The sequence below is a fragment of the Panthera leo genome, chromosome A2 (assembly GCF_018350215.1).
Source record: "Panthera leo isolate Ple1 chromosome A2, P.leo_Ple1_pat1.1, whole genome shotgun sequence".
Lineage (NCBI taxonomy): Eukaryota > Metazoa > Chordata > Mammalia > Carnivora > Felidae > Panthera > Panthera leo.
The window spans coordinates 167,743,435-167,758,915 of NC_056680.1; the positions used below are offsets into that span (position 1 = coordinate 167,743,435).

The 15,481-nt window shown below is 49.6% G+C and overlaps 1 protein-coding gene across 1 annotated transcript in view; it reads right to left on the reverse strand.

Annotated features, from left to right (window-relative positions):
• VIPR2 (vasoactive intestinal peptide receptor 2) overlaps positions 1-15,481 on the reverse strand; it is a 70,089-nt gene that overhangs the window by 19,521 nt on the left and 35,087 nt on the right. The window contains exon 5 of the mRNA XM_042927281.1: positions 434-531. Coding sequence (XP_042783215.1) covers positions 434-531 — 98 coding nt within the window. The remainder of the gene's footprint in view (positions 1-433; positions 532-15,481) is intronic.

Below are 15,481 nucleotides of genomic sequence, written 5' to 3' on the forward strand. Positions count from 1 at the left end.
GAGACTGACCCAGGATTTGAACCCAGGCAGTCTGACCCCTGCTTTCATATTCTTGACCACAGTGTAGTGTCTCTTAATAAAGCACTGATGCCCCAAATGTAGCTGCTTTCTGAGTAGCAGGGGCGAGATCACATTGCTTCTATATTTTCAAAAGATTTGCACGATGGCTAACATTCAGTAAACAGCAGTTGAACTGAATTCTTGTCCAAAGGCAGTATTATCTCTTTATATAAGAAATGCAGAATAGTTAAATAAAAATGTAAATATTAGCATCATATTTCACACAAGCATTCCCCGAGGGAGTTTTACTGATTTAACACACAGAGAGAGGGCTTGGAGGCAGTGACCTTCTGTCCTCCTCTGATGGGCCTAGACGGCTTAAATGGACAATTTCTGGTCTCTTACTGCAGAACTGCTCATTTCTGATACTTACCTGAAGAGGCAAAGAATTATGCTTCCGGTTGTCAGGGAAATCAGGGAGACACTGTAGCCCAGCGTGTAAATGGCTTTCACCAGAACGTAAAATGCAATCTGCAAAGAAAGAAAAACACACATGCGAGCTTTTGGTGGCCAGCAGTGGACAAAGCATAGGTTCCCACATCCGGCCACATGCTTCCTTTCATGCAGGGCTCTTGGCTGCTGATGGCCGGGCACATGAGAGACAGTGTCACTTCACAGCCCACCTCCATTCTTCTTAACGCTTATTCATTTTTGAGAGACAGAGATAGAGTCCGAGTGGGGAAGGGGCAGAGGGAGAGGAAGACAGAATCTGAAGCAAGTTCCAGGCTCCGAGCTGTTAGCAGAGCCTGACGCGGGGCTTGAACCCATGAACCATGAGATCCTGACCTGAGCCGAAGTCATATGCTTACCCGACTGAGCCACTCAGGTGCCCAAGCCCACCTCCGTTCTGAACCCAGACGTTTTATTCACCTCTTTAAATGCCCACCTTTTTCCTTAAAATTCATCGTGGATGACTTTGTATGGAGCAAGGAGAAGACTGACCTGAAGGGGTTCCCAGCTTCACTGTCTGATCACTGTTCTGCTGCTGAGACCAGAGGGGTTTGGAGGGGTGCTTCCTGTGAGAGAGCCCCAGCAACCACAGGAACTGGCTGGTTTTGCAAATGTGTTCTGACCTAACTGGGTTTACACTGCCCTGGGCCCTGGGAGTGGGGACCATGGGACATTCTGCACTGGCCCTGATTTCTCCATAGCCCGGTTCACACCAGCTTAGTTCTAAACTGTAGAGAGGGGTTGTGCCCACCAGGGACACACTGAGAAGAGCCCTCACCCTGGGGTCATTGAGCTAACTCAGGTGCAGGCTGGGGCAGGAGGGGTGGCCCGATGAGGCCTTTGCTCCTGCAGCTTCACGGGGCTCGGCCACCGCCGCAGGCCAGCGGACCCCTGTAGGCTGGCCTGCACCCACCACCCATCCCCTGTGTTGTTCTTAACATCAAGGTGATGACTTCAGCAAGGGTTTTCCCTCTCTGTTACCCTTGTTATTGCAGGCTCAATACTGAGTAATGACATATTTCAGAAGTAAACTATAATATTTGGAAAAATGAGTTTCTAGTTAAGATTTAATGAGAAAATGAAATAAATTAGTCTAGCCTCTCAAATAGTTCAGGCAATCAAGGTTAGCTTGAAGTTCGACCTGGCAAGCTAATGTATTATCTGATATCAGGAGGATTTTTCCTTGTTGAACCTTAAGACGCAAACCAAGATCCCCGTTGTAGACTTTAAGGAGTCTGCACCTGTGATGACACTGTTGGCATTCTTTTTAGCTCAAGAAGAGAGGCGAGGGCATGCTGGCATTCTGAAAGTGTCTTTGAAAACTCTAATTTTAAGTCTTTGTCCATTTTCTATTCTCTGTACTGAGTGAGGGATTATAAATAGGACTGGTGATTTTGTTTTGTGGTCAGAGTTCACATTAAATAACGGAAAATGCAATATTTTAAACCTACCAAAAGCATAGAAAACAATATAATGTATACATATCATATAATATCTAATATATACATAACATGTAATATGTTACATACATATTAATATAATACATCTATATATCTATAATATACGTTATATGTTATATACATATAATACATCTATAATATAATACATCTATAACATACCTACCAACAATCACCAAAACCAGGACGACAACTGAGTCAGACCCCGGGGATGCCCCAGGTAACCACTTTGCTTATGCTGGGGTGCTGACCCCCATGATGCCCTCGCAGGGTGTGTGCATGTGATCAGTACCTCGTGCTATTGCTCTGATGTTTTAGTTTTATTCTGTGCACGTGCTGCATGTAACTTTTATCTCCCCGTCAACTGTGTTATTTGCTGTCCAGTATTTACTTTACCTTGTTTTTTAGTGCCTTCTGCCTAATTTTACCATTGCTTAAAATTTTTTTTTATGTTTTTAATTTTATTTTTGACAGAGAGAGAGAGACAGAGCGTGAGCAGGGGAGGGGCAGAGAGAGAGGAGACACAGAATCTGAAACAGGTTCCAGGCTCTGAGCTGTCAGCACAGAGCCCAATGCGGAACACGAACCCACGAGCTGTGAGATCATGACCTGAGCCAAAGTCAGACGCTTAACCAACTGAGCCCCCCAGACGTCCCTACTGTTGCTTTAAATAGTCAAGTCTTTGCTAGGCTTCCTTATCTATCTATCTATCTATCTATCTATCTATCTATCTATTTATGCTTACATTATTTCTTGATTCTCAGTTCTTTCTGGCTTCATAGTCTCCCCTGAAGCACATTCCTTGGGCATTTTTAATGAGGGTTTCCTGGTTGTGGATCCTGTTGGTTTGTTTTTCTGAGATGTCTCCTTCCCTTTCATTTTTGGGTGGAAGTTCAGCTTCAGCACAGTCTGAGTGGACGGTCATCTTCTCCAGGCCCTTGGAAGGCACCTGCTGTCTGTCCTGCTGCTCTTGTGCATGCAGGGGGCCGTCTGTTCTTGGTCTCTGGCATTTTCTGGCATCGGCACCATTGCCTGGCCGTGGCCTTCTCTCTGTATTTGGGGTGATCCTGCTCTCCGCATTGGAGAACTGGTGCATCACCCGGGCTGTTAGCCATGGCATGTCCTCCTGCCAGGCCTGCCGTCAGACTGACCAGCTGTCCTCCCGAGTGGTTCCCTCTCCCTACCGCATCCGGTGCTGCATCCCTGGTGCCCACACTCCTCACTGCAGAGCCTGCCTCTGAGCTCCTATGTAATATATCTTCCTGACTTTTATTTTTAGGTCGATTTTTTCCCAGATAAGGTCTGGCTACAGCATCTTGTTTCAGGTTTATATTTTTAATTTCCACTTTTTCAAAAACATTTCAAATGCACTCATGCCTGCTCACTTCATTATTTGAAGCTTTGAGGATGTAGCCTCACTTTGGTACCTGCGGACTTGCACACACAGTGGCTCCTTCTTTGTGTAGTTTGTGCACTGGGGAGACAAGCTTGTCCTCGGACTTGGTCTGTGGGCACTTGAGGCCTGGGTGAAGATGCTTCCTTCCAGAAGCACCTGTGTACCAGAGCCAGGCACCCCCGCTGCGTCCAGTTCAGGACACTTTACATGAATGTCCCAGCTTAGGGTTTCTGTACCAGGCAGAAGACACAAATGGGAAAACCCAGCTTTCGGGGGGACACACCTGTGGTGACAGATTTTTAGATTTTCCTCCTGGAAAGCAAATGCGGGTAAGAAAATTTTCTTTGTCACCTCCGTGGTCTGATTTTTGGTCTAGCTCTCAACTCCAGCCGCCCACCACCATCTGCACTGGGAAGCCGTTCATCCCAGCTCTTCATGATGACCCAGCAGTTGCCCTGGGAACCAGCCGCCCCTGTTGCCTGGCACCTGTTCTCAGCTCTTTTATTGAGATTTTTTTTTTTACTTTCTTGAAATCTCAGCTGTGCATTTTAAAGCAGCATTGTTATACCTTACTTAGTATTTTTGGGTGATTTGTAGTGGGAAGTTTTTACCCCCAATTTCTTATGTAAGATTTTTATTTCTTGCTGAACTTGTGGTATTACTGGTTAATTTAATTCATTCTGCTCAACCCATTACCGAGCACTTAATTGGAACCAGACACTGAGCAAGGTGCTTTGGGTACAGGATGAGTGAGAGAAGGGCCCCACCCACGAGGAACAGGACACAATGCATGAGCTGGACATTGAGATAGGTATGAATTAAAAAATTTTTATGTGTTCACTAAAAAAAAAGGAATAAGAGAAAAAAAGAGGAATATACACATTTCAATTTATATTACTTTGCTTAAAGCTGGTTTAGGTTTTCCCCATCTTATGTTTTTAATCATTTAAGAAGGGTTAATTTGGTCATTTGCAAATTGCCTCTGCTAAGGCCTTTGCAAAGCAGAGCAGACCCCAGGGCCAGCTAGAGACCTCAGTGGAAGGCAGCACTGGGGAAGTCTCACAGAACAAAGCACAGAACAGCCAGGTAGCAGCAACTGAGAACCGTGATTACGTGCAGCGTGCAGTGCTTAGCAGACAGGAAACTTTCACACAGCCGACTTTTAAGAGAATGAGGCAAATCACAAGAAAATCAGGGGTGTCTGCAGGATGACAACTTTTGGGGTTTCTTCTGGGTGCACCCAAACTCCTGTAACACCACCTATGTGGACAGAACTGAAGAATAAAAATTAATGTTTAGAACATGAACCCTGAAAGACTGTGTGGAGTTTTCCATCTTTGATGCAAGTTTAAATTTATTTTCACTAGAAGTGGCTAAAACCAGCTAAGTGGTTTCAAGAACCGCACAGAGGGTCTACACAGGTGCTTTTGTCCCCAGGTTCCAGGGTCTTCCCAGGTCCTACCTCCCAATCCAGCTTTCTTCCCTGGGGGTCCCAAGTTAGACCCTCTGCCTCAGCCCCTGAGAGACCGCACATCCCCATTTGGGGCCTTCTGAGTAAATGCTTGTTTCCGAGAGGCTCCATGATCCTCAGTCCATCTCGTCATGAATACTGACTTACATTCTGCATGATTCCCAGCTGCTCTTAGAGTGATGTCCAGACCCATTCTCACACCCAACTTTGACCCAGGGCCCTGGACTCCCCCTTGCCCACCAAGGGAGTTCAGCCAACAAGAAGGAAACCTTAAATATTAGAAAGAGCGTTCACAAGAGAACAGATGCAAAGGCTTTATCCTTTTACTCTGGATCTAGATAAGACAAATGAAGAGTCATATGAGCTCCCAAGTGTTTCGATAAGTTGGAATTCACTGTGTATAAAAAACAGGAACAAAAGGCACAGTTATATTGCCCAGCACATTGCAGAGAATCATTAAATATTTGTGGGATGAATGAGTGACTGCACTGTCAGAGTGGAGAACATAGGTAAATAGAACAGACACAAATAATCAGATCTATAAAATCCTGTTTTTAAAGCTCATGGGACATGCTATGTATGATCGTAAAACTGAAAAGAGCAATGCAACTAATGAATATCCAACTTTTTTCTTAAATACACCTTTTTTGATTTTTTTGTTTGTTTATTTTTGAGAGAGAGAGAGAGAGAGAGGGCATGAGCAGGGAAGGGGCAGAGAGAGAGGGAAACAGAGGATCCGAAGCAGGATCTGCGCTGACAGCAGGGAGCCCGATGCAGGGTTCGAACTCACGAGCGGTAAGATCATGACCTGAGCTGAAGTGGGACGCTTAACCGACTGAACCACCCAGGCACCCCTTAAATACACTTTTAAAGAATAAAATTAGAACTAGAAAAACAGTAATTCATTTGAAAAATTTTGAATGGGAGCATTTCATAACAAATGTGTCAAAATTATAATCAGAGGCATAATTACGGCCTTAAATGTCATTGTTAATAAATAAGAAGATAAAGCATCAACGAAAGAAGCCAGAAAAATAACAGAATGAGCCAAGTAAGACAAGAAGGAAGTAATGATAGAAACAAGTCAGAATCAGTAGGCTGGGGCTCCCCAGGAAACAAGCCCACGAGGACACAAGTTTTCGAGTGTTTATCTGACATAAGTATGAAAAGCCTAGAACAGCGAGGACTCTATAAATCGTTGACATAAGTAAGTTAGGAAATGGTCAGACTTACAACACCACAGAGTAGTTTTTTTCTGTATAGGCCAAGATGAGATATGTAGTTGCCAAGTATCTAAAGGGGAAAAATAATGAGAAACAAATATCTAAATTGTATTTTATACACACACTCACATGTTTTAATTAAAGTACTAAACTCTGTGCTAACAAAGTCAAGATTTTACGAAAATGGATAATACTCTGGAAGCGTAAAAATTATCAGAACAGATTTAAGGAAAACCTAAAAATATCAATAACCAATGAAGAAATTTTTAAAAAGTTGATGACATACAATCTGTAAAAGTGACACTGGACCCAGCGGCTTTAACAGGTGAGTCCTTCCATATTGTCTAAGCCAAATTATCCCTGGGATGCAAAAATTGTTCCAGAGCATAATAACAAAGGAAAAGCACAACATTTTATTAATGAAACTATCATAAGTCTGGTATCAAATCCAGACAATATACTAAAACAAACAATAAAAATAAACAAAACTTACAGACTAATTTCACTTATGTCTGCAGAGGGAAAAGTCCCCCATAACTGTGCTCTCCTCGGCTACGCCTCCCTGAGCGGCCCGCGCTCCGTTCCGTGTCTCAGCCTCACGCCCTGCCCTTTGTGGCACATCTACCTCCCCTCGGGATGGATGGACCTCTGTCCACCAGCCCTTGCTGGACTCCTAGCATCATTCCCTCCTTGTCCCTCTCCTCCTTCTCCAAAGTGTTGATGGGTCCCCATGTGGCTCCTGCTCTCCCCCCTCCACACACTCTCTCTGCAGGGTCTCAGCGGCTACATGCAGTGCTGACTCAGAAACCGGAACGTCTAGGCCTGACTTCTCTGGCACTTCCAGGCATTTTGTCCTCTGGCCTTCTAGAACTTTCTACCTATGCATTTCTAGGCGTCTCACATTCAGCATGCTTGAAAACTAATGCACGAACACACCCCTCTTCTGCAGCACTTGGCCTTAAATCTGGCCCTCCTGATGCCCACCCCATTTCCCGACATCAGCACAGCAATTCAGGGTTGTCTCTGTGTGCGGTCTGTCACACACACTTTCAAGCAGTCAGCAAACCCTACCACGCAGGGGAGGGGCAGTCTGACTCTGAGCTTGCTTCCTTCCCATCCATGCAGCACACACCCTCTGTGTTCTGTCTACCCCGTGGCACTGGTCCTGTGGCCCACAGAGCAAGCTTCCACACCGGCCGTTTTCAAGCTTGGATGCAGGTGAGAACTTCCTGGCGCCCCCTCGCTGGTCTTGGTGGGGCCTAGGCTCCCAGGTGACTTTAGTGTGCATCTGGGTCTGAGAACCGTGATACCAATGGTTCTCCCAGTGTGACCCCCCAGACGAGCAGAGACAGCAGCACCCAGGAACTTGTTGAGATGCAAACTCTCTGACCCATCTGTCCCCACCTGCCCCAGAATCAGAACCCCGGAAGGTGTGGTCCTCCAGGTGAATTTGATGCAGCTCTGCTTCCGGAACCTCTGGTCTACACTGCAGATAGGGGTGAAATGTAAGTGTGACCTTCCCTGTCTCTGCTCCAAACCCCGCACAGAGGCTGCTTGTGAGCGAAGCCGTAACAAGGTCCCTACTGGCCCTCCTCAACCTTGTGCCTCCTACAAGGAGCTGGGAGCAAGTGCCAGCCACACGCTGTGTCCCTGCATTTCCATCTTTATTCTCCTACCCAGCCCTCAGCAGTTTTTATGAGGGGCCCCTCCTCTGGGAAGCCACCCTCCCTGGTCCTCTCCTGCCCTCACGAGGTCACGCTGCGGTGGCTGGAACTCCATGAGAACAGGCACAACTCCTGTCCCCTTCCCGACCCAGCCTGCAGTGGGCCCCTGGGAACCCGAGGTGCAAAGCCTTTATGGTTTTCAAATCTCTCGTTACCATGTCATCCGATCTTGAGACTGCGGGGAAACAGGCCGGGGTGACTGTCTCTGCCGAGCAGAAAGGGAACTGCAGCTCTAGGGCAGTGAATAAGTGGCGTGGGAGGGGTGGGTTTGGTCGCCCGGTGCTGACCCCCAAGTCTTGGTCCTTCCGTGGGAAGTGGGAAGGACAGCACCACGCCCTTTTTCTCAAAGACTCGGTGACTTGGCACTGGAGTGGGGAGCTTGGCCGTGGAACTGCCTGACCTCTGGGCCTTCCCTGAGGGTTTTCACAGGAGCATCTGGGGGTTACATCGGGCTGAACGCAGAGCTGATTAAGCACAGCGAACAGATAAGTGTGAAGTGACTAAATCAGAGTGGCTTCAGTGCCCACAGGAGACCAGAGCTGCCTGGGCCTCTGATGTGGCCGCCCTCTCCTTGCCTAGTGGACACGCGCTTCTTCCAGATCAAAGTTACGTCTCTCCGGGGCTTCACACGTCTCTCAGATTCTGATTCTTGCACTTCTTTCAGATTTTCCCAAGACTAAGGAGGGGTCAGGGCCGTTTGGCCACAGCTCTGCTTCCTGAAGACCTCTGTCGATGGGCACCGAGGGGAGAGAAATGTGCCTCCGTTTCCGCATGCAGGTGAAGTGATACATTCTGGCTGTGCCGTCTGACTGTGGATTTAGCCACCACGGGTCAATCAAGTGGGCGAACTGGCTTTGTTTTTCCCTCCAGTGAGTGGACAGAACGGATGTCCCGTTCTTAGCTGCCAGTGCCGTCCTGCCCTGAGGCAGCGCGAGAGCCGGGCTCAGGGGAACCTGAGGTCGGTGTGCCAGGATGATGATGGAGGCGAGGGAGCAGGGCCCTGGCTGGCCGTCCCTGAGCACCAGTGGCCGATGACAAGGAAGCATCTCCATCTGAAGAGATCCCAACTGAAGACCTCAACGCCCGATGCTTCAGAACCTGTGATTTCACTTTCACAAACACTCGCTTTCATGTTTGCTTTGGTCTTTTTAACGTTGTCTTGTTTCCCCACAGACAGCTCCCGGGTGTGGACACAAGGGGCCTGGTGGGAAGAGCCTGGCCGGCGGAGGGAACCCAGAAATGACGTCGCAGTGTTCTCTGACACAGAACAGGCTACAGATACTTTGGGCACTGAGTGCCATGGCACGGGCACGCCCTGCAGGCCGAGCGACCAGCGGCCATGTTTCACGCCCTCCTGCATGAGTGCCAGGATAATCCCAGGTCCCCTGCGGATGTAGAGCCATGTCTTATGATCACATATTTGGGGCCGATTTACTTGGAAAAGGTTTTCATCAGCAGCATCATCACAACATTGGGAAGTGAGACAAAACGGTCCAGGAATACTTTCCTGTCTCAATACTTCCGAGAAGCCAGAGGCTCTGGGGAGCCTGTGGTGGGCAGTGGTGGTGACGGGACCCTCCGCTCTGAGTCACTTCTGAGTCGCGCAGGCAGGCTGTATGCTCGGCTTTCGGCTGGCGGTCCTGCCTGGGAGGCAGTGACGTCCCAGCAAGGGGCCGGGTTGGCCTTTCCCCGTCAGCCTGTCACCGGGGCTGCTCCCACAGCAGCTGTGGTGGACAAGGTGATTTCTATGTCTTCTTCTAATTTTCCACGAATGCACGTGTGCTGGTGCTACAAGGGCAGACAGGGCCCTTCTCAAAATGCAGAAGCCCAGCCAGTGTTTTGCAAACAGTGAGTCATCACGAGGGTGACCACCCACTCCGATTTGCCCCGGGGCCAGGCCTGGCTTGCATCTGGTATCCTGGAGTAATTATTCATAGCTCCTCCTTTCTCTTTCGAAGGGCCAGGTTTGGCTGACATATGATACAGTCACCCTATTTATAACCCGTTAGTAGGTTATGTGATCCATTTAGTGGGCAGTGACCAACGTTTGATGAACAGTAGCAGAGAAAGTGTGGTTTTGTGAATGTTTGTGCTGGGTTGCAGTGTGAAATGGATTTCCAACTGTGCACTTTAATCAAAGGCATTGGAAGCCCCTTGGCTAGACCAGAGACTCGTGACTCAGCTGTCCCAGAAGCTTTCTGGTAAGAGCTGCACCCACCTCTCACCTTTCCCTTCAGCAAACTCAAGAGACGGACACTCAGCTGTGTTTTCTTCTGAACCCACTGATGCCTTCATCACACGCATCACTGTCCGGAAAGCAATGGTCTCCCAGAACCCTCTTAGTGAAGATTAACCTGCCCATCAGCAAGTACCCCTCTGCACCAGCGGCAGAAGAAACAGCTCTCAGAGAGCGTGTGTCTCAGGATGGGGCCCACACAGCTCCTGTCCTTAAGGTACACAAAGTCCTGTTGATAAACAAGACCATCACATGCCTGAAACATGAACGAGTCGCTGCTAACCTGCCTTCCTAACTCCGAATTCAGGCTGCATGGCCGAGGCTTGAGCAGGGGCAAGAAGTAGGTGGTGGGAGGCCGGGCCTTGGGTGGGGAAGGACTATGGTGCAGGTCCAGGCTGGAGGGAAGGGCAAGCTGGGGGGACGCTGGGCAGGAGGAGCAGGGATGTCCGGGCCCCAAGCGACAGCACTGGTGACACTCACTCTGCTTCTCCCTGACTCCGGGACTCGCACATTCCATTCCCCCCAGGTGGCCGCAGGCAGGGGTTGAGGGCGGTGCTTGCTTCACTCTGCAGGACACCCCGGATATGCCAGCAGGTCCAGGGGCTTTCGCCTTGGGGTGGCTTCTGGGCATGAAACCCTATTTTCAGGGGGAGTGTGGTCCAAGGTTCCATTTATTTCCTGACTGAAAGGCAGAACACCAAAGCCCCTGCCCGAGACTTACACCTTGTCTCAAGATGCAGGATGAAGCCCAGGATCGCGTGTTGTAAAATGTACCAAGTTGAAGTTTTCTTCCCGCTGGTTATCGGCAAAATACCGTGTAAGACCCGCCTATTCTACTACAAGCGATTCTGCTTGGGAGGCTGAACAATATTCAGACAGTGTTGCAGCTTCTATAATCCAAAACGTAGCCCAAAGTTCATTCACTTCTCCCAGCAACTTTGGGAAGGAAGTGGACTGAGTGTTATCGCCATGTTCCCATTACACTAATGAGGAACCTGAACCCCAGGAGGGGAGAAGCCAGTTTAAGGACACTGGGCCCTCAAGCTGCAGAGGTGAGACTGGAGCCCGAGCCCCACGGCATCATCCGTCTGGGAGAGACCAGTTACCCTTCTGTGCAGATTTTTTTTCTTCAAGAGGAATTAGCTGCTTGAAGGAGCTTGGATGTTGCCACCTCACCCTGATAATGGTAAAAGTCTGAACGACGTGACAAATCAACCACTCGTCATGGATCTGCCAGGGGGGAGGACACAGGACGAAGTGCTGCCCCAGGACTAGACAGACAGACGGTCACAGGGAGTCACTGCCAGGCACAGTCACGAGACTTAAGACCCACCGGTTCAGCTGCGGTAATCCAGCGGGCCTGGTGCAGCAGGAGGTCAGGCAAATGTGTCTGTGGAACAAAAGGGAGCTGGGACAGAGACCCACATAAGCGGGCACTGAAATGTGACAAAGGAGCAGAGTTGAGTGGAGGAAGGACAGTCTCTTTGCCGCATGCCACGGGAATGGCTGGACGTCGGCACGCAAAACAGGAACAGACACTCAGATCTCACACCTGCTCAAAAATTAACGCGCATAGATCACAGATTGAAATGTGAAATGTAAAACTGGGCAAGTCCTGGAAGATGTCTGAAAGAATGGAGATGCCCGGGTGTGGTGAGCCTTTGGAGCCACAGCACCACAGGCATGGTCTTCGGGAGAAAGAGTTGGTACCCTGGGCTTCATTAAAGCTAAACTCCTGCTCTACAAAAGCCCACGTCCGAGAGCAAGAAGGCAGGCACAGGCTGACAAAGGACTGTCACTCCAAACAAAGAACTCCCAAAACTCAACAGGGAGAAAATAAACAACCCCATTTAAACAAAACGGGCCAAACACCTTGACAGACAGCTCACCCAAGGACATGTCTAGACGGCAAGTAAGCTCATAGAGAGACGCTCCACACAAGGGCACCGCCCACGCTCCCCGTGGAGCTGAGACCCACACCCACGGTGCACGGGGTGGCAGGCACGTTCTCCGGCTCAGGCTTACGTCCCATAAACACACGACACCGCAGGCTCGTTCCCTTCTGCTCTGCTTTCCCCCTACCCCGCCCAATCAGAAAGTGACCGCAGTGCTGTGTTTCCTGGCTTGTCTGGGAATTAAATGAGATAGTCCATGTAGAGCTTAGTAACTGCTCTTAGTAAGCGATTTATGTTATGTGGTTTGATTTTATAATGAGAACCATTTTTATAATGAAAGAGATGTTAAAAGTTATGAATGCAATGACGCAAGTCTTTGTTCAGTTGAAGAAATAGTTCTCAAACTTCCTTTGTGCATGTGCTGTGTTCACAGAAAAGGTCAGAACACGCTGGAGAGTGGTCTCCTCTTCCCCATCCAGCCCCGACTGGCATTGCTGTGGAAGGGAGGGGCAAGGCAGGGGCCCCAAGCCAGAGAATCTCTGTGGGAGATTCTGGGTGGTCAGAGGCACAACTGGAGGCCGAACAGAGGGAGTGGGAGAGCCCTGAGCTGTGACTTGGGACCTTCTCCAGTCCTTGATGTCCCACTTTCAGAGTCGAGGAGAGGTGGGCACTGATCTTGTCTGCAGACATCAGAGACATCTGGGCAGCAGGGACAGGTCCTCACTCCAGGAAGGAGTTGGGCTCCGAGGTCAGAGGGCATACGAGGGCACACGAGAGCTCAGTGCTGATGACCCAGGAGACGTGTGTGTGTGACCAGCAGGTGTCTGTCCTGGCATCTCATGCCTTCCTCTCCTCTGTGAGGTCACCGGCTCTTCTGAGGAAGGAGCAGACATCTGGAAAATGCCTCTGGAGAGCTCAAATGCCTCATGGAGGAGCGGGTGAAGTCAAAGATTGTCCGATGACTCCTACTCCGAAATAAAGGCTGATCTTCCAGAGAAACTCTGCACTGTTATTTAGCTTGGGGCCTGCGGCGATATTGGAAATGTAATTTTGCGGCTTCTTCACGCGTGGCTGTGTGTTGAAATTTTAAAGAGGAGAGGCTCGGTGGGGAGGTGGTCGTGTCCCAAGGGGCTGCCACACCACTCAGCATGCAATTCCGCCCTTTACTTTAAGTAACTGCATGGAACATTCCTATGTTGGTGTGGAGGGCTGAGAGGAAAAAACGATTTTCTTTTAAATCCAAATAGGACATTTCTGAGGGAAACAGCCATAGATATTTTGGGGGCATTTTATCCCACTGAGACCTGAAAGTCACTATGAGAAACATCAGACAAATCCCAACAGACAGGCATTTACAACATCATAGGCCTATATGAAAGAGAAAGACTGAGGAATGTTCCAGATTGAAAAACACTGAAGAGTCATGATAGCCCAGTGCAACACGTGACCTTGTACTGGGCACTGACTGAAATGGTGCCTTGATGGCAGATAAGATAACATTGAATTTCCTAAATTGGAGAACAGTGTTGAGGTTCTATCAGAGAACATCCTCACTTTAAAAAACCTGCCCTCACGTTTTAAGTGGTAAAAGGCGTGTGTGTGCAACCCGCTATGTGCGGCAACGGGCATGCACCCACAGCTCGCCGGGACACAGCAGAGCAGATGTGGCAAGACGCTGCCTGGAGAATCGGGCTGGCGACGTGTGGGTTCCCCGCACCATTTGAACATGTAAACTACTTCCAGGTCATACCACAGGCTCGACAGAGACAACGGGACCGTCAGGCATCCTCATTGTCCTGACAAAGTCCAGGGTTAAAAAGCAAATGTAACTGAGAAATGATCTGACAAACTTGGCATAAATGTAAGTGTTTTATTTTGTTTTTGGACTAAAATTAGATTTATTTGAATACAAAAGTAATATATGTTTACTTCTGAGAAAGTAGAAAATGGAACAAAGACTTTTGAAAGGAAGAACACGGCTATTACAACGACTCCCCACTGCCAGGAGTTTCTGTCCTTTGTCAGCTGGGCCTCTGGCTCCCCGAGTGTCCAGCCACAACCTCCTCCAAGTACATCCAAGTGACTGACCATCAGTAGGTGAACTTTGGCAAAACTTCGTCTTTCTTTTGCTGGCTCTTTAACGGAGCTCTGTAGTAAGCAGTAAAGCAAACACTACTGGTTTCCATCCTTTCTTCAGTTATTCCACTTGGTCCTGACATGTGTACATCAAATGAAGAAACTAGTCGGACCGTCCAGTGAGTAATCTGGCTGCTCCCCAACCAGCCAGAGGACCAGGGCCTTCCCTCCCGTCCCCACCTAAGGGCCCGGCAGGGGCAGCCAGCACCCCAGGCTTGCAGACTCCCAGATGCCTGAGCCCCAAATGCCTGTCCCCCCAGGTAGGCTGCTCACAGACAAGCCCAGTGAAAAGGGAGCATCAGGGAGGTCAGACCCTTCCCGGGAGCACCGTTCCGGGCCGAGACCAGCCTGGTGCCGCCCACCCTTCTACCAGCGCTTCAGCCCAGCTCCGTGGACACCCCCCATCCCCGCCACTGTTCTACGAGAAACAGAGGCCTCCGCTCATCAGGGCAGGGCCCTGGGCTCGTGACCGAGCCTTCCCAACCCTGTGAGACTCCCTGGGTCTCCTTCCCAATGACAGGTGTTCTTTATATCCCTTCTTAACTTCTCATCCTGTTTCTCCTTTGGCCTGGGAAAGACTCATTTCTTTATTGGGCAAGCACTACACATTATTGTTACAGGTTCAGTTAGAACTAGAATAAAGATAGCTAATAACTGTGTCTGTCCCATGAATCTTGGTCAGATTTCTGCCCGGACCTGAGCAGCGGTCTCACGCGAGCTCAGGCTCCTCCCCGTGGGCAGCGGGGTGTTGTGTGCTCTGGTTATGGCATTCTGACCCAGTCCTCCTGCCCCGCGGCCCCTCTGGGTCCTGTCTGAATCTCTGAGCCCGGGCTTCCCAGTGCCGGCCTCGCTGTCCAGGATCCCAGTGTCACCCACTGCTGACGAGCGGTCCACCTCAGCTGGACTCACAGTGGGAAGCTCCCTCCTGCCATCTGATGTGAACCGAGGCAGACACAGCCCTTGGAGCTTGTTCAGAAGCTGAATTAAACGGCCAACTGTAAGGGAAGCAAACACCGGGTGTAGGTGGCCCAGATCTTGGTCAGGTGGCATCCTCAAGTCTGCCACCTGGGCACACTTTGCCATGTTGGCTCCAGCTCTGGCTCCCTGTCCAGTGGACAGCTGCTCAGCACACCCCCGAGAGACTCCTCCCAAGCCGTGGGCTAGCAGCGTGCTCCTACAGGTCCTTCTGAGGACCAAGCGAAAGGCCCAAGTGCAGCTGACCTGGGGGCACCACAGACACCCGAGTGGCCGTGACCCTTGTTGTTGGGTGGGAACCCTCAGGGAGGCCACACTGGCAGTTAGGCAGAAAGAGTTACTGGTGTGTCTGAAAGCTGAGAGGAGAGTGCAACAATATTTTTAGGAATATGGCATAATATGGAAGAAATGTGTCCACTTGATGCATGGGGAGGCTGAGATGCCAGACAGTTCTCTTG